A 23,720-nucleotide genomic window follows, 5' to 3' on the forward strand; every position below is an offset into this window, starting at 1 on the left:
TAAAAATGGGTAAAAAATCCCTCAGGTATGTAAGTGTTAGAAGACCTCTTCTGAAACTAACTATAATAGTGATTTACCAATGTGATGAAATGTCTTAAGTACAACCAACATTACTAACATAATTGACAACTAACATTACCCTGCATACCACCTGCGTTAGTATTTTCTTTATAATCTCTTTACATTGACTTTTTTGCTTCATTCCAATCCACTGAAATCATGTGTTTGATGTGTTAAATATTATTTTCTCTAGTAACGTGCAAATAAAATTATATTTAAAAGCTTGTTTTTAATAGAGAAATACAATAGGAGGCAACTATACCCCCAAACATTTCTCTTACCCGAAAGAGCCACTTTAACACAGGTACAGGGCACTGGACATAGTGATAAGCAGAGGTAAGGAAGCCTTGTGTTGTCAAAAAAATCTGATCTGTTTTTCCTGATCTGAAAAAATATAGTAAAATCAATATGACTGTTACTTTCATGGCAAGAAACTTCTACCACCACATCTGACATAATCAGGGAAACGAGCAAGCAAATCATCCTCAAGTCCATGGAGGTGGATTCTACCCCAATATGAATGGGTTACTCATAAGAGAAATTGAATTGATGGCCTAAAGTTGATCCAATCTGTTGGCTTGTTACTAGATTTATCTGGTGGACAAATCGTTAGCTGGCAGTGTTGAGAAGGAGACTATCAAGTCTCAGGACACTATCTGCTTTTGCCAGCTTGGGTTTATACTTCATAAAACTCAGCACCAGAATTAATTAATGAGATCTCTCTGGATCTGAGATATCACGTACCATATCAAGAGAAATTAGCTTTGTGGCAATTTGAAGAAAAGCACTGTGGTAGAGACTGCTAGATGCCTATCCCAACATTTATCTTTATCTTTCCTCTTGATAACTGAACCCTGATTTTTAGTTGAGCACACTGGCTGCCAAAAATAAAAATCACTTCCCAGCCTTCCTTGCAGCTGGTATGGTCATGCTAAGTTCTATCCAACTAACCATAAGTAGAAATGTTGTGTGGGATTTCTGGGAATTTGAATGTAAAGGCTGGAGCTCCAAGAGCACCTGAAGCAAGCAAGTGCTAAGGATGGTGGCAAAGAAAGATTATGTATTGAAACACCAGCCCTGGACTTTCTACCTCTGAATTCTTTCACATAAGAAATATACCTCTTATTTAAGCCCGTTATTTTGACAGTCACTGTTATTATACACTGATCTTAATCCTAATTAATAAAGATGTGATGTGCCAAACGACTATCTTACATTGCTCCCTATAATTAAACTAAAAAAACAAAAAACAAAAAACGCAAAGGGCAATAGTAATAAGTAAGAGGATTAAGAAACTGGATAGGTCATAATAGAAATTAATGTTTAGATTACATCAGTCAGAATCTTAGAGTAATTTTTACATAAAAGTAAAATTTCTATTTTTCTACTTACTTAAGAATAAGCTTTTCTACAGCACTTTGTCCAATAAAACCAGAGTCTCTTAAATCCAAGGTATACTGATTGAAAATTTTTCCAGAATTGAGGAAATTAAATATTTCTTCACCTGGATGATGATCAGGAATAGCATCAATTGTAATTGAAAATTTCTTTAGAAATTCCCTGAAATTAAAAAAAAAAAAAAAAAGGTACTAAATATCAAACAGTTATACTGCACATAATTTTGTATTTAAAAGCTGGGTGCAAAACAAGAGAACATATGTTTTGCACCTTACACTTTTTGCTTGTTGTTAGTCCAAAACCACTAAATATGCGTGTGAAAAGAAACAATAACCAGGAGAAAAGACAAATGATGTAACTTGGCCTTAACATTTGCCTTTCAAATCCATCATAGATTATCTACTAAGTAAATAACCATCAATGGCTCATCTATTTTACAAAAACAAAGATAAAAAATGTATAAACTTAATATGGTAAACATAGTGAAAAATGCTGTACCTGTGCTCTTCTAAGAGGCCATCCTCATCATCTGTACTGTCTTGATCTCCAACTCTTATTGGGGATTTAATGCCTCGGCCCTGCCTTATATCTTCCTGTAGTTGCTTCTGCAGTTCATCTAGCCTGAGAATTGAAAGAATGTTATAATAAATGGTTTGCCTTAAAAAATATACTACCAACACTGCACAAAATTAAAAAAATCTTTATGTCGAAAAACAGCACCAAGGAAAACTCTTATTCAAATACCTTGTTATAAGACAGACTTTATTTACACTATAGGTCAAATCTTGTTTCCCACATACATGATGATGATACAGTATATACTATTTCCACCAAACACAGAAAATCTAATTTAGGTCTTAGGCTTTTATCCATCTACTGGTATGGTATTAGAATAGTGTTCTATTGCATTAAAAAAAACTTGAACATTTCCTTATAGGTAGGACTTCAAAAATAATGCCGAAATCACTTAGAGAAAGGTAAGGAAAAATGGCAAAGGCTCAACATGACTAATTTGATTAGTCCCTCTAATCTTTAATGCTCATTTGACTTCTAGTAGATAACAAACAACCTGATATGTTAACTAGGCTTTCTAGTAGCAGTCATTATCATTGTCATCATTATCATCACAACACCTAACTCTTAACTGAGCATTTACTATGCGACAGCCACTCTACTAAAAGTGTGGTAGTTTATGATTACCCATTTTATGCATGAGGAAACAGACATTAAAAAGCTAATGTGCTCAAGCTCACAAGGTGAGGAGCTGGGATTCAAAGCCAGAGTCTAGCTTTAAAGTCTTTGTTTATATTGCTTACCAAGATTAAGTTATTTTAACTGAGGTCCTTATTCTCAGCTTCAGCTCCACAGTAGATGAGTATAATATAACAGTAAATGGCCAGTAAATAAATGTACTGCTCTATCACTACAGGAAAGAATCAATCATCAGATTAAAGTAGCATCTCTGCCTTTGATCTGTGCAAGTTCAATTGTAAATAAGCAACTTCAGATCTGACATCACAAATCACATGAATTTATGAAACATTTAATTAATTTTATAATAGGAACAATTTCTTTAATTACATTCAGAAAGGGAACACTTCTGACTTACTAAGTATCTGCAATTCCTATAGTGAGCTGCTTAGTTATCAAATTTGAGACACATACATACCAACTTCAAGCCAGCTAAGCTTTTAGTGAAGTTCTCTGGGCTACTTTCAAGGATATTCCTTGAGCTCATAAGAAATATATTTTCCCCCTCTCATTAGTAAAGTAGTTGCAACCAATCATATAAATCTAATTAGGGACATTATGATCCTCAAACTTTTTGATTTCTCTGTAAGTGCATGTAGGAGGCTATCAGTCATAATTCTAAACATCTTCCTCAAAAGAGTAGCTTGATGTAGAAATAACATGTCTGGTTATGCTGGTTTCAAACTTGGACTAGAAAGGCATAAAAAACATTAAAAAAAAAAAAATTTACCTATGCGAACAATAACAACAAAAGCAACCCAATTAAAAATTGAGCAAAGGATCTGAACAGATATTTCTCCAAAGAAGCTATACAATAAGGGCATGAAAAGATGTTCAACATCTTTAGTCACTAGGGAAATGCAAATCAAAACCATAATGAGGTACCACTTCATACTCATTAGGATGGCTACTATAAGGGCAGGGAAAAAAAAAAAAAACAACCCAGCCAATACCAAGGCTTGGTAAAGATGTGGAGAAACTGGAAGCCTTGTGCACTGCTGGTGGAAATGTAAAATGGAGCAGCCACCATGGAAAACAATATGGCAGTTCTGCAAACAATTATGCATAGAATTATTATATGATCCGGCAATTCCACTTCTGGGCATATACCCAAAAGAATTCAAAGTGGGTACTTGAGAAATATTTGTACACCCATGTTCACAGCAGCAATATTTACAATAGTAAAAAAATAGAAGCAACCCAAGTGTCCATCAATAGATGAACAAAATGTGGTACAATGGAATATTATTCAGCCTTAAAAAGGAAATTCTGACACATGCTACAATATGTATGAACCCCAAAGATATGCTAAGTGAAATAAGCCAGTCATAAAAGGCCACATGCTTCCAATCCCATTTATCTGAGGTACTTAGAATGGTCAATTTCATAGAGACATAAAGTACAATAGTAGTTGTGCCAGGGGATGGGAGAGGAGGGGACAATGAGGAGTTATTGTTTAATGGGCATGGAATTTCAGTTACGGAAGATAAAAGAAAAAAGTTCTAGAGATGTATGGTGGTGATGGTTGCACAACAATGTAAATGTACTTAATGCCAGTGAACTTTACCCCCTTGCACAATTAAACTTGATTAAAAGCCTGGAGAATGCTAAAAGTAGTAATGAGTAGAGGAGGCTGCAAGAGCAGAGAGTACAGGTGAGCCCTTTCTTGTAGTCAGTTCATGATTTTTTAAGGTAAATTAAAAGCCACCCACACAAATAAGCAGTATGTTAAATTTAGCAAGGTAGTCATGATGCTAACCTTTGTGTGTCTTCCATTTCCTTCACTAGACGTTCTAGAGTATTTGTGTACGTTCCACTATGAACACGTTCCTAAAACAAGAAGAAAATTTAGGAATACTTTATAACATATCTTAGTGAAAAACTGGGATGTTTTAAGTTATTTGGAGTACTATAGAATATTTTCTATTTCAATAACCTGGGCAGGAGGATACCTTTCTTAAAAAAGAATTTTCACCATCATGCTTTAAATCTAGTATTTTGTACTGCAGGCAACTTGATTTCACCATCTATTAGGAAAGGCACTACTGTTAGCCCTAGGAACTGACTCCAAACACCCAAGGGCTCCATGGCTACCCTGTCTTTATTTTTAAATTCTATTTTAGTGGAATCAAACTAATTTTTAGGTGTTACCATGGAACATTAACACCTTCCCCACCAAATTTCACAGACATTAGAATTCAGCTTATTCCCAAGATAGAATGAAGCACTTAAAAATAAAATTGCACACCACAATTAACAACATTTCTACACTCTACCTTCATTTACAGCAGTGGTCTCCAAAGCAGGGGGTGTGCAAGGTGATCCATTGGGGTGCAGGAAGAAAATAATAGAACTTCTATTTATACGGAACGTCTATAGAAACTCCAGTAGAACTTAGTCTATAGTAACTTCTACATTAACTTCCATAGGAAAATACTTTCTTCTTCCTTTAAAATCTGTTTTTGCATATGCTTTATAAAGTACATAATGATACATGTATTAATCTATAAGTATACATATACATATATTGGGGTGCATGCACATGTATTAATCTATAAGTATACATATATATTGGGGTGCATGCTCAAAAAAATTTTTACTAAGTGTGTGTGATCAGAAAAGTTTGGAGACCACTGATTTACAGTAATAAAACTAAAGGTATTGAAAACCCATTAACTAATCAAATACTACACCAGTTTTAGACCAATTATGAACCATAACAAATACTGAAATTTAAAATAAGTTCTAATTTTCTTCCCTTTTTCACTAATCCATCTTTCTTCAAGTAAAGATAAATGCTATAGAATTACTTACTGTATAGTCTGATGACTGAGATCTAAGCCCCTTGGAAGGAGCAGAAGACTTTCCTGTAGATGCAGGAGTCTGACTGAAGTTCTGAGCCATTATTTCTTCCAGTGATTTTAATGTTTCCTCTTCCTCATCACTGTCTAGGTTGTAACCTAAACTTTCTTCATCACTATCAAAATCACCCCTTAGTTTTCTTTTCAGTGCATTGCTACCTGCATTGGAATTTCCTGAACTCTCTTTATCTGAAGGGGCTTTAGCTGAAGGTGCTGTAGGGCTTGGGATACATGGCACAACTTCCAAAGCAGCCGGGGGAGACTTTGTAGGAGTGCCATATTCTGAACGCAAAGATCCCCCAGAAATTTTCCCTGAAGATACATTAGAATCAGCCTTATTAGTCTTTGCTTTGTGTTCCTTGTGTTTGGAGGACTCTGTAGAATGCCCAGAACATTCTTTAGATGAGGAACGCTCTTTATCTTTTTTAAGAACTGGAAGAGTGCAATTTTTAGTATTTAATGGTACCCGAGAGGAACCAGCATTTGGAACATGGGAAAGTAAAGGTAGAAGTTTTGTCTCCTTTGATGCCACAGAGCTAGCAGTTTTATTTTTCTGAAGGTTGCTAGCTTTTTTAGCTGCAGACTTTTCCTGAGGTAAAGATAAGTGGGGTTTCTGCATCTTAGTCTCTTTGGTACTTGCCACACGGATTTGGTCACTATTCCTGGAAGAATGGTGGCCAGAATTTGAAGGTGCCAAGTCTGCAGAGGAGCGATCGGCTTCTTCATTCGGTTCCTTGGATATATCTTCCAAGCGCAGTACACCACCAGGTGTCTTCAATGCAATATGTTTAATAAATTTCTCTCTCTGATGTGGTCCATCAGGACGCTTCTCAAGAAAGGACTCTCTTGCTTTTGGCATTATAGATTCTCTTGTGCTTTTCAGATCTGAGTCCACAGAGTTCCTTTTTCTTTTGTCAGGGAATTTATTCTGCTTAGAGCCTGCTAAAATTTAATTTTTGCTAGATTAGTGAAAAGTATACTTTCTTCTCTTAGTAAAGTTTATTCAATGAGTGTCTAGAACACCATGACAAAATGTTTAAATTCTAAAAGTTCAGGTGGAGTTTATTCACCACATATGGAATGAGGAAAAAGCGTTAATAGTATCATTTATTCATTAACTGATAAATACTGGTCAGGCCAAGACAATGACAAATGCTCATCTTCATTCCAAAACGATTAAAAGTTTACTATCTAAATATAACTAAAAGTGTCACTCTCCCACACATAAAATACTGCATATTTGTATCAAGGAAAGGATTCCAAAAGCATTTTCTCTCAAAGTGCATATACCATTTCTTAGACCAAGGACTACCTGGTTCTAGAAATTTAACACTTCTATATTTAAATTTATAGTACCTTAAAACACAAATATGGTAACTAGCTGAAGTCAAATTTTAATTTCTCAATTAAAAAAACAATTCATCCAATCTTTCTCGCTGCTATTTGTTTATCCTTTCCCATGTATCTCTCTAGTCTGCAGCTGTGTTATGGGTTAAATTGTGGCTCCCAAAATGATATGTTAAAATCCTAACTCCCAGAACCTTGGAATGTGACCTTAATTAGAAATGGGGTCTTTTAGAAGGGGTAATCAAATTAAAATGAGGTCATTAGGGTGGATTTTAATCCAATATGACTGGTGTCCTTATCAAAAGGGAAATTTGGACAGGGAGACATATGCAGAGGGAAGATGATGTGCTATATGGCTGGAAGGATGCATCTACAAGTCAAGGAATGCCAAGGATTGTAGGCAAAGAGCAGAAGCTGGAAGAGGCACGGAAGGCTTCTCCGTTAGAGAGCGTGGCCCTGCTGATAACCTTAAGTTTGGATTTCTAGCTTCCAAAACAGTGAGGTAATAAATTTCTGGTGTTTTAAGCCACCTAAGTTTTGGTACTTTGTTATGGCAGCCCTAGGAAACTAATACAATCGGTGTGTTAGGAGCTCCAATCAGAAGTACTTTAATAACCAGTTTTTAAAATTTTCTTATTGTGTTTAAAAATGTGGTTTCATTAATTCATTCTTAAAATTCATCATTCATTAAAAATTCACTATTTATATAATCAGTATTCTCCCAAATCAAATTTCCCTAAATCAAGTTTCCTTCTTCACATGGACAGATCCTCCATGTTCCCAAATCTTCAAGAGAGTAAAAACAAAAATAAACAAACAAAACCAAAACAAAACAAAAACCTCAAGAGTTAAGCAATTATTTGAATATCTTGGTCAATACATAAACTGGAAAATTCAATTTATAAAATGAAAAATCAACAAATAAACAAACGCCCCATCTCCATTCTTCTACAGATATCTTTTATTAACTGAAGAAATCATTCATGCCCACTCAGTTTTCTGGGGGTTAAATGTCTTATAAAAACGGACAGGGGTCCCTTACAGTGCTAAATGAGAAATCAAAGAACTAGGAAAAAGAGAAGACTTGGGGCAGACTTACACTGATTATCTTAAGTTTGAGAGTTATAAAAAAGAGAGCTACTGAGCTTGTCAGTTTGAGTTTTATTCTATTTTCCTAGAGAAGTCAGATTATTTATATACAGCTAGTAATAAGGAAAAATTCCTGCTTTGTTCAGGAATTGAAGACTTACCCAAGAGACAAAAACTATCTGTGGGCAGAATTTAGGAAAAATCATCTTATTAAGAGCTTTTTAACATTTAGAATTAGAGGAGAGTGAATTGGTACTGCAGGCAGGCTCCCTTTTTGCAAGGTCTCCTGGGCAGTGGATTAACTGCAAAAGTTTCATGATTCTTTTTGCACCCCTTGTACAATCTGCAGCCTCAATGTTTTACAACATTTCAAATATATATTGTATATAAAATACTCAGATAAGACAGAGATTGATTTTGTAAAATTAAAAAAAGGAAAAATCCAAATCCTCATTAATAGGGGACTGCCTGTTAACAAATTACGGAATAAACTAGAGATGGGTTAAATTGGACCTCAAAATTCAGCCAAATGGGGACAAATGCCTATGCCACCAACATTTTTGAAATCCTTGAACTTGTGTGAGATTAATGAATGTGACTATGTATAGCACCATCACAACTTATAATTGTAATAGCATTAAGATGAACAAGACATAACATTTAATTATTAATATCTATTCACTATCGGATAAAGATAAGCATTCTTCACGCTATCTAGTGAAAGAGAAAGCCCCTTATGTGCTTTATATTCTATTGACAGTCAAGTATGAATATATATTTATTAAGAGTAAAATACAATTATGATAAATGTGCAAAATATTTGAAATAAAAATAAGTGAAGACAACCATCTTAAGTTTGCCTCTGAAAATATGTAGAAAACATCTTTTTCAAGCAGTGTTTAAAAACTTCAGTATGTGAGATTACATAAATCTAAGTACTTCAGTCACCATTGATGAAATCTGCAAATCCATGAACTAAAGATAATTTTTACCTTACTCATTTCATTATCAGAAGAAAAAAAAGTTGAATAGTTTGGTGGCAACACTACCACCAGCAGCCCTTTATACTGCCAGAGTATAACTCTAAAAGTATTTTGTTCTTCCATTCATCTCAGTGCAAAGTGATCATTTATTATTACAAATGTGCAATACACTGAGGGTGGGAGCAATCGCATGGCTGAAAAATTACTGTTCTTGTACTATAATATCAAAATTCACTAAAATTGGATCACCAAAATAAACAATATTATAAAAGTTAAATAAAATTTTAAGAACACATAAAACCTCAAATTTATTCCTGTATCCTGGAAGCTCCTTCTATGATGGTAAAGTAAGATTTTAGCCTTGGCTAAAGACTGATTTTAACACTTGAGATCACTTGGTCAAAATGCAGTGCACCTCTAGAAAATATAAAAAAATAAGAGTTTTACATGAAACCTGAAGAATGATGTCAGAACTGTTTCTCTGTGCCTCTGTTTTTTTGGTCTCTAATAAAAGTAACCACCTTATATGGATGTGAGGCTCAAATGAATTAAAAAGACACAGAATGGGGCACAGTAAGTACTCAATAAATGATGCTATTATCATTACGTCCAATGTATCTTACTGAGTGTATAAATTTGTAAAGTTCATTTTTCAAAATTTGCAGTTATAGCAGGGAAAAAAAACTCCAAACTATACACCAAACTATAAATAGTTGTTATAGCAGGGAAAAAAATCTCCAAACTATACACCAAACTATAAATAGTTGTTATTTCTGGGGGCCTTTCATTTTCTGTGTTATAAATTTCAGTTGTGTTTGAATTTTATATTGTTCTATTTTCTAGTTAAAAAAAGATAAAGATACTTTAACAATTACTGAATTAACAGTAACTTATTTTCTCAACCAGTAGATACTAAAAGTACAAACTAATATCATGTAAGTGTCCTTGAAATTTGATATTAAAAAAGGAATCTTTGTATTTGAAAGATAGGAAACATTGTTTTGGATCATGATAACAGTTTCAACCATACAGAAAGCATCTTTTAATAGAAAGATCTCAGTCTATAATTCTAAGGATACAAGATTATGCTTCTTAATTATAGCCAAGGACTCAAAAGTAGAACAATGATTATCATGTGAAAAACACATTATTAGGTAGTCTTGAAGAAGGCAGAGGAAAGTCAAGACAAACTACAGGTTATATATACTAAATTCAAAGACTATTCCTTTTCGAATATAATTTTACCAAACTCTAAACTAATCTGAGATACTCAATTCACTTTTAGAAGGAATCTGCATATTTAAACAAATTTGCTTTAAAAAACAGTGCCATTAAGATGCAAATTTAAAAATTCATAAATTTAATTTGATTCTACCTGAAGCAGGTTCCCATGAGTCAGAAGATGATCTTTTTCTTGAGAGATGTCCATTTTCCTATTAGCAAAATAAGAAAAATTAATTAGGAGTCGAAGGAAGCAAAGAATGTGAATTTTTCTTCGTAACATTTAAACACAGATTTTTAGACTGAACGAAGCAAGCACCTATATTTGGAGGTAAATTCAAACTTCTGTAATAAAATATCTTAAATTCTTAAGTTTCATCATAGAAACAAAGGGCATTTGTATCATAAAAATATAAAAATGCCAGTTTTCCTAATGCAAATTTAGAGATAATTCAAGAGTAATATTATAGCGTACTATTATTTTGATAAATACTAGGCCTAATACTTGCCAATCAAACGGCTACAACTCACTCTTCAATACTTTTAAGTATTGATGCAATGCCAAATACTGAAACTTTATAATAGACCAAATGTTACTAACCTCTATTGATTATTAGCAAATCTCACTTAAGGCACCAAATCCCTGCAGACCTTAGAGTTTCCAAATATATTTTCCAGCAACATACAATGCAACAATCTCCATTCACTCCTAGAATGCCATAGTTTGGTTTATCTAGTTTTAAAATCTCATAGCATCTTCTCAGCATAGTAATTTTTTGTTATCTGATCTTCCTGTATTTGTTCTGTATGTAGAGAGGTTTTTTGAAACAGATATACTTAACATGACTATCTAGGAGAGAGGAACAGCTTTTATGCTAATCTAAGTTTGGTCCATTTTCAAGAGAAATTTGATGATGTTAAGATGTATTTGGATAATTTTCTAAGACCCATACTCAAGATTTATATGTAATCTAAACTAGTGATTCTCAAACTTTAAAGTGCATTAGACACCTGGAAGGCTTGTTAATCACAGATGGCTGGACTCTACCTCTAGTTTCTAGCTCAGTAGGTCTGGGGTGGAGCCCAAGATTTATTTTTCTAACAAGTTCCTAGGTGATGCTGATGTTGCTAGTTCAGGGACCACATTTTGAGAACCTCTGTTCTAAACCATTTCCTGCTATTTTTGATTTTCCATTCTTCAAGTATCTCCCTTCAGCATAGCCTACTTTAACAATGACTATATTTGACTTAAAAAAAGAATGCTTTACTGATTAAGAAAGGTCTTTGTTCCTGGTCTGAAAAAATTAAGGAAAAGAAACACTGCTTTACTGAGTCTGATAGACAAGTGGAGAAAATCTAATAAAACTAGCTTCTACGCAAACTGTGTATCAGCATTTCTTTACCAAAAGATACCAATATGAACTTAACAATTATTAAATACTTTTATATTTAGCATCTAAATATAAAGCAGTAGCCAAGCTAATCAGTAATTATTGTGCTTACCAGGTTTGAAAGATTACTCTTTCCAGGTGCGACATCATTTTGTTTACTTTGTTCCTGCCTCGGTTGACAACTTCTTCCTATACTTGAGGATTTCAAGGAAAGGTTGCTTGCTTCTGAGAAAGAATTTTCTGAGTTGATTCTTTGCTCCATTTGTTCCTTTCTCAACTTTTTTAGTTCCCTTTCTCTACAGTAAGAAGCTAGTGACAACTGGAACTTAGCTCCCAGTGGGCTTTCTCCTGGGTGGTGCCTGGATAAGCTGCTCCTGCTGCTAAGACTTCTGGAGGTATTCTTGAAGATGTCAGCTTCTGTCACTGTGGCCTGCTTTCTGGAATCTGCATTGGTCTTGCTTTGATCTCTATCATTCTTCTCCCTATTTTCATGAATGAACTGTGACTTTCTTCTCTCTGGAGATCTATGTTTTTTCTTTAGTGTCTTCATCTCTTTTGACAAGTGAAATGAAGGAGGAAGACAGACTTTTGTAACTGTCTTTGGACATTTTGTGGTTAGTGACACACAAGGCTGACATGATTCATGTACACCACGATCTTTAGGGTGCTCTTTAACACCTTTCATGAAAGCCTCTAAAATAGGGCTCTTTTCTGACGACACTCTTTTGGGTTTAGATTTTTTTGGTGAGGATAGTTTCCTTTCGAACTGCTCTGTCCCAGTGATGGACAAACCACTTCCTCCATATTTGATGTTTGATTTTTGTGGAGAATCCAACATATGTCTGTCTAAATAGCCTATTAAAACATATATAAATTGCATATTATTAAAAATATACAAATTATTTTGTACATTTAAATTAATATTTAAAATACTAATCCACCATAAAAATTTTTGATTTATTTAGATATGATACATATTTTATTGGCAGAGGTGATTAAGACATGGTTAATAGTTGTACTTTCATAAGCTCCCTATGGCTCTATTTATAAAATAAGTTACTGCATTAGAGAATCAAAATAGTATACATTATGAAAATTACCACAGGAATTTTAAATGTAATAAAGTGTAAGAGCAAAAGTTTCTTGACGATGTTTAGAACTTATATTTGTAAAAAGACATTGCATTTTCATATTTCAATTTTAAACATTATGTTTAATGAGTTTAGATCTAAAAATTAAATCCATCTCCCTCCCTCCCAAAATGCATTAATGGAATACATACCTTGTTTTGAAGCTGGTTTGAAGAAATCTATAATTGACTGCTTCCTGAAAATAAAAGCATAACTAATATGGTATCACATAAGCAAATATTAAAACCTCAATAATTCAGGTTAAATGGAGAACACTAGTAGATTTATAGTATATAGGCTGGATTTCACTGAATAGTTTAATCAAATTCTGACAATGGCAATCATGCGTTGCTGATAAAAAATTGAAAATACAATCCACTACTTCCTGTAGGAGTAAATTTATAAAATACAACTGAGGTTTATACAGCCTACAGTACTAAAGTGTAAGATTGAAGCGTGGATCCAGAGAATTGGTAGAGTGCTTCCTGGGACTGAAAAGCTTGCTGTTACACAGCAGAATAAAAGATCTTGAAGGCATCTGATCTTCTTCCTTTATATATCCACTGACTGGTACAAAATAATGCTTAATAGATGTTTGCTGAATGAATAATGGAGATTGTAAAAACTGAGTAAAATCTTAAGGCTCATTAACAAGAATAGATGGTAGAATGTCAATATAAGTGATTTGGCCAGTCTTGGGAGGTAGATGGAAGTGTGGCAGGCAAAAGACAGAAAGGATCAAGCATTAACTTTATACTTTTATACAGTACCATCTTTATATACTACCTTCTTTATACACTAATAGTTTAAAAATCTTAATTTTTAATCTAAAAATTCTTAAATTAGAAAAATAATGCACTGTCTGGGAAAAATACAAAACAAACGGAACAGGAAGTAAATAACAAAAACAATTCTTTTTAAGGATTTCTGCAATGTACAGTGGACATGAAGTGAAACAGAACCATATCACCAGAATTTGTATTGATTTGTTCATGTATTTAGTTGTCAGCTGCATAGAGGGATGTCATTATGTGCAGAGCAAAAAATTAACTTTCTGGCAAGTTTTGCTAAACAGTATTCATTTTACTGAAAGAGAATAAGTGGTAGTCTCACTTTATCTAAACATTTATCCACTACGAGTTTGGAATGCTCAGAGAAAACTTGAATAATCCAAGTCCCTTGTAGGTTAAGCTTATTTTATATCTTGTACACTTTACTGGTTACATTAAAAGAGGAAGGCTCATTTTTAATGGTTTACCAAGAGTCTATAATGTTTGAGATATTGGTAGAAAAGCTAAGTGGTTATGAACATGAGTGATGGAAGGAAGAATTTATGCATTTGATTTAGAAAAATAAATATCAGGTAAACTAACTCCATGAGAGTAAAGAAAGAAATGCTGGAGGTTCTGTAAAGTGGAGAAGGATGATGCCCTCAGATATTGGTTGAGGAAAGAGAGACGAGACAGGATTAAAAAGAGGTTAATTCAAAACAAGATAATACTAAATGTTTTTACATTAATTTCTAAAAGTAACACTGTATCTCTTCCCTAAAAATATTAGATTTCTGGCTTCTAATTGATTAATGCACCAGAGAGAAAAATGGTTTGGGTAAAACATGCAAGAAATTTGTAAAATAACTATGAATGTAACGTTCAAAAAGGAACGGTTCCCTAAGTTCATATGCACAAAAATGTTTATTATTTATAACTAGTTAAAAAATTATAACAGCTCACAAACCCTTATTTGAAACTTTTGGAGCCAAATGTATTTTAGAATTCTGAATGTACTGGATTTTAGAAAGAGGGTAACTTGGATGCAGTATGTAAAGCCCTCCAGTGGGGTCTTACACTGCACTCTGACACGTTAATATTTCTCCAGCAAAGTTATGAATACTTACACTTAATGGAATAAAGACCATATACAACTTTCCATTAGTTCTAGTCAGGTTTGGCTGCCAAATAAGATGTAGTGCCAAACTTACTGAAAACTTTGAGTTTTCATATCTTTCTGACTTTCAGAAATAAGGGATTGTGGACCTGTACCACAATATTGGAAGACAAATTTATTGTTAAACTTACGTTACAAATTTTTACACTTAAAATAAAAAAGACAGTACCAAGTGTGTAGAGAATTTAAACACGTTTTATTGTCAGAGGATGTCATTTGAGGAATCTCCCCATCTCATTACATAGCTCTCACAAAATCTTTACATAACTGGCCTCTTGGAGAGAAGTAAAATTACTGGAGAAAACATATCACACTCCAAATCTGCATGTTCTTTTAAGTATGAATTATCGTGTACACTTAACTATAAAGTAATTCGTGGAAGGGTTTTCTTCATCACATCTTACATAATTTCACCCACAATATAAAAAAGTTTATACTATTAAACCACTAGGATCGGTAGAGCTGGCCAAGTATAGAAACCACCTAAATATGCATTAACTAGTTAGGGCCCCGGGTACCAGCTATCGTAAAAGACAAAAATCACGTTCTACCTAAGGCGGGATCTCCGTAGCCATCTAGGCTGTGGTCACTAGACCGAGGACAGCGTCCCAACTAGAGAAGAGGAAACTCGAACTCCCAGAAGCCCCCGCACGGAGGCGGGGCGGGGGTTTGCCAGGCCCTGGAACGCGGAGGCCTGAGCTCGCGGAGGATGGCGGGAACTAGAAGAGCGGCCGTCCGCAGTCCTCCCTCATACCCTTGCCCCCGCGACCCGGCCCCTTCTCAAGCCCTCTGCACGGTACCTGTCCCCAGGACTCTCTGTTCTCTTTCCCGCTGCAGCAGGGGCGGTACTACCGGGTCTCAGATGGCAGCGCGGGGGCGACGACCCCGGGGCTGGGGATGAGGGGAAACCTGGCCTAGCGAGCATGCAGCGCCTTGTCATGTCGGCGCCGCTGGCGACGGCGGCATGAGCTGTGGCTGGAGAAGTTGGGTGCGTGGTTGCCGTTTTGCTGCTGGGACTCTGGGAGGCTGTCGGAGCAGAGGTGGGCGGCACCCCCTTCTCTCTTCATGGCGGTTCTCTCTTCGGAAGTGACTCCTGTGTGAGCGGGAAGGAACCTGAGGACCATCAAGGGGCGGGTCTTACTTGAAGAGTCGCATTCTGATTGGATGGCACGGCGGTCATTTCGGTAGTGGCGCAATAGAAAGCCGTAGCCTCTCTGAGGAAGGAGGGGTTTCGGGAAGGGGGAGGGGAGAAGGAAAACTGCCCCGCCATCACGTGCGCGGGGGGCGGGGGACGGAGGTGGCGCGCGCTGCCGAACCAGCGCTGCCGAACCCCGGCCGCGTCATCCGTGGCTAGCGCGTGGGGCGGGAAGGCGCGGGCCGCTGTGGGCGCTGCGGCAGCTGGGGGCACCAGCCTAGTCGAGAGCGAGGAGCGAGGTTTGCAGAAGCAAACGCAAGTCCAGCAGCCGCCTTCAGTGAGGATGGCTTGCAGTTGGGTTTCTTGTGCCACACAATCGTGCCTCAGAAAGTCTCAGCTATTCATTACATTGTCTCTCTAGCATTTTAGGCCAAAATGTCCTAATTTCCTCTGTAGTCTGCAGAGACCGATCTGAAAACTTGTCCATTCTGAGGGTTCTTGAGTGCTGTGGTTGATTGTTTTTCTGTTTCTTTTTTTTTCTTTTTTTCTTTTTAGAAAGGAAAGAAACTCCGATGGAATAGACTTTTTATTCCACAGAAGCGTTTTGTTTCTCAGCTGCTGAAAGGAGTTGTCCATGAAGTCTCTGCAGCCAGATTCTTTGGAGATTTTTTGAAAGGAACATAGTCAGGTTTCAATTACCCATGTTAAGTGTAGACAGCATAGATTAGTGAAAGCTGCCAGCAGTTTCCAGTCCTTTGTAAGTGGCCTGTACTTTAGAGCAGAGATCCATAACCCCTGAGCAGTGGTCGGGTACTGGTCTGTGGCCTGTTAGGAAACTGGCTGCAGAGCAGGAGGCGAGTGGTGGCGGAGCGAAGCTTCATCTGTATTTGCAGCCGCTGGCCCCCACTAGCATCATCACCTCAGCTCCACTCCAGATCATCAGGCATTAGATTCTCGCAGGAGCACTGGTTCCTTGGTGCCAAAAAGGTTGAGGACTGCTGCTTTAGAGGCTGTTAGCCAGTGTTTTCCTTACAAACGGAGAGACTGATAAGAGTATCTGAGCCTCGGTTTCTGCATCTATAAAAACGGGTATTCTACTTTTCTGGGTAATTAATAAAAGATAAGCATTGTAAACTGCACAGTTCAGAGTATCTCATGTAATAAGTACTGAGCAAATTAGAGTTCCTTTGTTCTTTAGACCAACTCTTATACTTTAACTTACTATCAAAATCTTCCAGAGACAGGTCAGATACTGTTATAATAACTATTAACTAAAATATCAATCACAAGGATGTCCAGGCTTAATTAGCAGGCCTGGTCAATTGGTTGGACAGAGCAAAATCTTAAATGACACAAAAGAATTTAGACAGGTCTTTAAAGTTTATTGCACTGAGATTTAACTGCTTCGATAGTTAAGCATGCCCGACTGACCTGAAGTTCACCTTTTCTTCCTGGTTAGCCCTCAGGATGAAGAATTAATGAGGAATAAAGTGGTGATCAAGGTGAAGGGTGGAAGGTAAACGGTGAATGTACAGGGCTCACATGCATCCAAAACATATATACATAGCTATCTGTATGCTAGATAGTAGTGATGCAAGAAAGGAAACACTACAATAAGGAACATTTTTCTGCTGCTAATAACTGAGAAATTGCTATATCTAGTATTGTTCCTTACTTTAAAAAGAAGATAAGATATGCTTAAAATATATTGCATGAATAATGACATATGATTTTTATTAAGGGCTTTTTACATGTATTATTTCCTGTCTCTTGTCTTGTGCTTTTTGTTGGATGTTTCTACACTAATAAGTTCCTGCTTCTATACTAGCACATCTACAAAACATTTAATCTGATTCATTTCATTGCATGCTCAGTCCATAAAAAAGAGTAGTGCATAAAAACACGTTCTGCATGATCAATTCGTTGCTTTTCTTGGATTATAGTATTTGAATCATCCAGCTTTCAAGATATCACTCTAAAGTCTGTACTCATGCTATCAAACAATAGTTTTCACATTTTCTTAATCTGAGCAACAGATTATGGAGTTAAGTGAGGCAAGAAATCCCTTGATCAATAAATGGAGATGGAGTCATAATGAAAACACAATTAAAAAAAAAATCTTCTTAACAGGGAGGTAGTTATCTAAATCTTCAATAAGCATCAAGGCTCTTCTTTGTTTAAACTGTGTTTGAAAATGAAACAAATTTGGGTTGCAGGGTGAAATATGCTCAACATACTAATCAGAACTCCTAGGAATTTCTAAGGCCCTTTTTATTCCCCTAAATAGCATTGGACAGTTTATTTTGTGTTTATATGCCTTCTCCTGCTTTGTGTATATATTCAGTTAATGTAAGGGCTTTTTACACATTAATTTGTAGTGGGCTGGAAATACATGGCCAGGAAGCTGTACACTAAGTGAAAGATGTTAAAGAGTTCAGGTGTTTGTCCTCAAGATTAGTAGAGAAAAACTTGCGTGGGGCTGGGGGAGAGGATGAATAAAGTAGACAAGACTGAATTAGAGATTTAAGACAAAACTTCAGCGAGGATTAGAAAAATAATTTGGAGAAATTAAGGCCAGATGACCTTAAAAGGCTAGTTTGAGCAAAGATTTTTGGTCATGGGGATGAGGAAGCAAAGCCCACAGGAACAGAGTGGCTTCTGTGTATGAAACTTGTATGGGGTACATACAGTTCAGCTCAGTTTGACACTCAGAGTTGTTAAAGACAATGAAAGACCTCTGACTCTGGCCTTGATGGGAAAGAATGGGGACAGCGGCAGAAACAATGTTGCATGAACAACAGATTAAATTTGCTGGGAGAGTCAAAACCCAAAGTGGGAGTCCTGAGAGGAGTGGCAGTATAACTCATGCCAGAGATCCCAAGCAGTCACAAAGAAAACAGCTTGCGCAGATTAGCTCACACAGTACCATAGCGGGCAGTGACTAAAAGAACAAAAGGTTAGTAAGTTAACAGAGAATGAAGAAGTTTATTCAAATGCAGGGAACTCTAAAAGTAACTTCTGATTTTACAGTCATGACATTCTTTTGCTCTGAATTTGCTACACTCTGGAATAAACTCCAAGGCTCTTGTTAGAGGGTGGGTTAGGGCAGGTGGAGAGGCAAAGATAGGTTTGCTGCATAGTGGCTAGGAGAATGTGTGGATGGGAAGATAGAGGTCACTTGGGAAGCAGGATAAGGAATGGACTTAGAGAAACAGGAAATAATTGACTCAAAAGCCTGACAGAGAAAGGACCATATGATGATCTGGAGAAGGGAAGGCAGCTCTAGCATCTCAAGACCTGCACAAATTACTTAGCAAATGGATGCTGAACTCAAAACTTCCCAACAAGTGCTTGGAAAAAGCACTAGCTTGGTTTAAGGGGATGCAGGGGAGAAGTCAAATGTAATATGTCATGTCATGTTACTTAAACTGCCTGGGAGTAATTAATAAAACTGCAAAAGCAGATTTGATGTTTAGGAAAGTAGATTTCTTGTTGTTTCACTATAGAATGGTGCAAGATAGAGTTTCTCACACTTTAGAATATGAGTAAATATTTGAGATTTTTGACATAACTTATTTCCTATACTATTATTTATGTAATATATTTTTCTTTAAATCACTTTTTAAAGTTAAATACATTTGTTTTAAAAGAAAACAATCATTTCTGTAAGTGGAAAATCAATATCACTTAGAAAGTGATAACTATCCAAATGGAATCTAACTGTAAAAACTAATAAATAACTAAATAACAAATAGAAAATATATATCCATGTTTCTTCTAGAGCCAACGTATTTACTAGTGGTGATAGGCATAGATATTATTCATACATCTAAAATATAAGAGACTCTGGGACTTAGTGGTTTTATGGACTCCAGCCTGTAATCAGGCGTTTTCTAGACTTCGTCAGCAACCCATTAGAGAGTTTTGAAATTGATGTAATGGGTCACAGACCGAATCGAAAAAAAGAGAATGGAGTAGAGAATATTGGTGCATTGCACATAGTATTTGGGTATGTATATTTTGTAAAACTTACATCTTCAGTTATATATATATTTTATATGGCAGTGATATAAAAGGATTTCTTTGGCCCCAATTGTGGACAGTCGTGGAAACATTTGAAAGTCGCTGTAATCTGTATTCACATTTCACGCTTCTGTGTATTGGTGGCACTGAACAATAGCAGTTACTTGGAGGAGAAATGATGGGTATCCTTTGGCACTCCTGCTGGTGGGGGGTGGAGTGAGACATAACTAGGGCTCTCCTTGTGCCCTTTTAAGGCCATACCTTTCGAGAGTGTGTCTATTGGGGGGACTTGTAGAGGGAGGCAGGTGTCTCCAAAGAAGCTTGCCTATATCCCTTCTGTGCTATAATAGTTTTCAAGATGGGGAGGAGTGGCTGAGGTGACCCTTTCAGGTCCCACCTTGTCCTCAGTAATCTAGGGACTGTGGGTGAGAAATGGGAGAGAAGGGAAAATGGTACAAAAGAGAAAGAAAGATCTATTTCTTGTCCAACCTGCCCAGGGCACCATCCTGGAACTGGAAACCATCTGTAGGGAATAATACATTTGATCTCACACCTTTGCAATGCTCTTACAGAATTCAACACACCTATCATGACCCATAAGGCTTTTCTTTATCTGCCTCTTCAGAGTCATTTCCTATCACCACTATCTTTAAGTTGTAAGTTTCCACGACACCAAAATACTGAACCACCTATACCAGGCATGATAAGATGGCCTCCCGAAGGTGTTCTTTTAGCTCTTGATGAGTTTTTTTAAAAAGATATGGGGTAACATTTTAAAATCAAGAGATTTCACATAAACGTCTAGATTTCTGTCTTAGTCCTATAAGGGCTAGGTAGGTAATATAAGTACATGAATCAGTTCCATTTTCCTAACTTTTACAGAGTTGGGATCAGAGAAATATTTCTTAAAAGCATTGATGACAATAATGGCAAACACCTACTGGGTCTTACTATGGGTCTGGCTCTGTTCTAAGCACTTAATGACTACTGACCCATTTAATCTTCACCACATTCCTACAAATTAGGAAATGGTGACATTTGCCCAGTATTTGCACAAATGTGATGATATGGCACCTGGAACTCAGCCTCAGTAAGTAGAGAGATGGGACTGGGAAACCTGGAGGGCACATTCCACACTAAATGGGGACAGCCTCTTCAGGCCACAATTTCCATGTGAGAATGTAGGCCCAATGTTTTCTCTCTCAGCATTAAACCCTGAGAGTGCTGGGGTGAGACGTAACATAGACCTACAGTAAAAGCCTGCAGCTCCCTATTTGAGCTGCCCTAAATGTCTTGGTATATACCCTATATTTCTATATTTCTGTGAGATGGATGTATAGAGGTATTCATTGCAACACTGTCAATAGCAATAGACTGAAGGAGAACTAACTAGTCTAGCAACAGGGGACTAGTTAAACAAATGATGGCACAAACATGCTTTAGAATACTATGCTGCAATTAAGAATTCTGGATTAGATACACAGGATGTGTTGTGGTTAAACATGCAGGCCCTAGGGTTTGACTGCCTCGGTTCAAATCCCAGCTCTGCCACTTAGCAGAACTGTGACCTTGGGTGCGTTGTCTAACCTCTCTGTGCTATTGCCCTCATCTACAAGAGGGAATGATGATAGTACCTACCTCATAAATTTTTGTGAGTTTTAAATAAGTTAATACAAATAAAGCACTTAGAACAGTGCTTGGCATATCATAGGAACTATAAGGTTTAGCTATTGTTACTTATTGTTGTGACTTTGTTAAATTAACATTTGTAAAGTAGAGCCCTGGGATGTTAGGTGGTGAGTCCATGGTCAATAAAAGATCCAAGAGAAAATACAATAGAGAAGTTTATTACTCACAGATCCTGGAAAAAGTATGTGGCATACCTTGAGGTGCCACTTAGGGAGGTCAAGACAGGCTGTAGGCAAGAGAGAGAGCAGCGGGACCAGGGGCACATGCCTTCATTAGGGTCTGTAGTGGAGTGTTTTGGGGTTCTAGGGCTAAAGCTGGGTTGGTCAACTCAGACCTAAAATAGCTGGGTTTTGGTACGCTCCACAGGGGTCTAATTAAGGGGCACACAAGGGAAAGGCCTTGGGAGATGGGAGACTATTTATCACAAGGGCTGTTGGGGAGTCATATCAAGAACTTATATTTACTTGAAACTCTGCCGGCTGTTATCTAGGCATGCGTATGGGAGGGTTAGTGTCAGTTCAAGGCCCCTGCAGTCTCCTTGCCCACACAAAATGGATGCAGCAATATTATGTAGTGGTTTTGCAGAACTCTCAACACTTGTAAATAATATAGAATGGTAAGAAATAATCTCTAAGATATATTAAGTGAAAAAATTTTAAGTCGCAGAACAGTGTATGCTACTATGTTATTGCTTGTGTAAATAAAAGAGATTATTTGCATGTTTATGCCAAGATTATCTCTGGAAGGATGTTGTACTTTCCAAGTGACTTCCTAACTGCAGCATGGTATTCTGCTATATGTATGCACCATAATTTATTTAACTAGTCTCCGACGGCTGGACTAGTTAGTTCTCTTTCAGCCTTATACTACTGATAATACTGCAACTAATACCTTTATACATTCACTTTTGTAAACACAGAAGTTTATCTCTAAGATACATTGGGAGGGAAATTGCTGGGTCAAAGGACATGTACATTTTATATTTTTGGTAAACATTAGTCATTGGGCCTTTTAACTGTCCAACTGGATCATAGATAAAGAAGCACATAACAGCGGTTGCCTCTGGAAAGAGGCTTTCTCCTATTTGTGAAATTTATATTTACCAGGTGTTTATATCATTTTTCCAAAGAAACACAATTCTTTCTTCCTTCCCCTGCTCTCTCTTTTTTCTTCCTCTTTTTCTTTTTTTTTCTTTCTATCACGAAATAAAAGGACCAGTGGTTTTAGATGAAAATTTATACTGTTACATTAATTGTTTTCAATAAAGACCTTGCCAGATAGCTGTCACTATTCCTGTTAGCATTTACTCGTTTCTCCTTCATCTGCCTTCTCTAGGTCCTCAATACTGACACCCCTACTCCTACCTGCTCCTTGTGGGCAATGTGGAGGCCATTAAGTTATGTTGCCTGACAGAGATTTGGTAGCACAAACATTTGTTGCTGGGTTCTCAAACTCTAGGTGTCTTAAACATAACTCATTATTTTCTCTCCCTAACCTTCAAATTTGATGCACTCTCTTCCTGTATTTCTTATCTCAGTGAAATCTCCCCATACCTATCGCCCAAGCCAGAAACCTGGGAGTCCTACTACCCGCTTCCCTCTGTTACCCCCAGCCCCCACCTGTTATCAGTCACCAAGTCTTGGTGATTTTGTGCCCTAAATATCACTTGTATCCTCTCTTTTTTCTTAAAATTACATGCATACACACACACATCGATATTTGATTCTTTTTAAAATGTAAAAGATATAGACAAATACAAAGAGTGATATTATAAATATATATTCACCACTCTAAACATACAACTGTAACATTTTGTCTAGTTCTCTTTTCTGATCTTTTCATTTTTATAATAAAACGTTACAGAAGTAGGTGATTCCTTTTTAATCGACATCCCCAATTTAATTTGCCTCCCTCTACTATGTGATTTTCAAATCCACAAGTTCTCCATGCCTCGGATTCCTTATTTTTTTTACATATACATATATTTGGCCATAAAAAATATATAGGATTATTTTATACATGTTTTAAAGATATGACACATGTACATTTTATTTATGTATGCAGTTCATATGCCACATTTTATTTATCCATTACAAACAATGCTGTCATGAACATCTCTGTACATGTTTCTTTGTGCCCATGTACAAAAATTTCTATGGGTTATATAATCAGAAGGGAAATTGCTAGGTCATAGG

The 23,720-nt window shown here is 36.5% G+C and overlaps 1 protein-coding gene and 1 long non-coding RNA gene across 3 annotated transcripts in view; one reads left to right on the forward strand and one right to left on the reverse strand.

Moving 5' to 3' along the window:
• The window catches only part of SLF2 (SMC5-SMC6 complex localization factor 2), a 36,394-nt gene extending 20,602 nt beyond the window's left edge, over positions 1-15,792 (reverse strand). Inside the window, exons 1-9 of one of the 2 annotated variants that reach the window (XM_006925872.3) lie at positions 15,479-15,792; positions 12,884-12,927; positions 11,714-12,456; positions 10,365-10,422; positions 5,524-6,512; positions 4,469-4,539; positions 1,957-2,079; positions 1,453-1,620; positions 342-444 (exon numbers count right to left, since the gene is read on the reverse strand). In XM_006925872.3, coding sequence (XP_006925934.1) covers positions 342-444; positions 1,453-1,620; positions 1,957-2,079; positions 4,469-4,539; positions 5,524-6,512; positions 10,365-10,422; positions 11,714-12,456; positions 12,884-12,927; positions 15,479-15,618 — 2,439 coding nt within the window. In that variant the 5' untranslated portion in view covers positions 15,619-15,792. The remainder of the gene's footprint in view (positions 1-341; positions 445-1,452; positions 1,621-1,956; positions 2,080-4,468; positions 4,540-5,523; positions 6,513-10,364; positions 10,423-11,713; positions 12,457-12,883; positions 12,928-15,478) is intronic. The other variant, XM_006925873.3, reaches the window with a different exon arrangement.
• On the forward strand, positions 12,959-16,954 carry LOC112474094. The gene is made up of 2 exons (XR_003044269.1): positions 12,959-15,474; positions 16,369-16,954. It is a non-coding gene; the product is annotated as an uncharacterized LOC112474094 (long non-coding RNA).
• The last annotated feature ends 6,766 nt before the right edge of the window (positions 16,955-23,720 follow it).

Source organism: Pteropus alecto, unplaced genomic scaffold (assembly GCF_000325575.1).
Source record: "Pteropus alecto unplaced genomic scaffold, ASM32557v1 scaffold88, whole genome shotgun sequence".
NCBI lineage: Eukaryota > Metazoa > Chordata > Mammalia > Chiroptera > Pteropodidae > Pteropus > Pteropus alecto.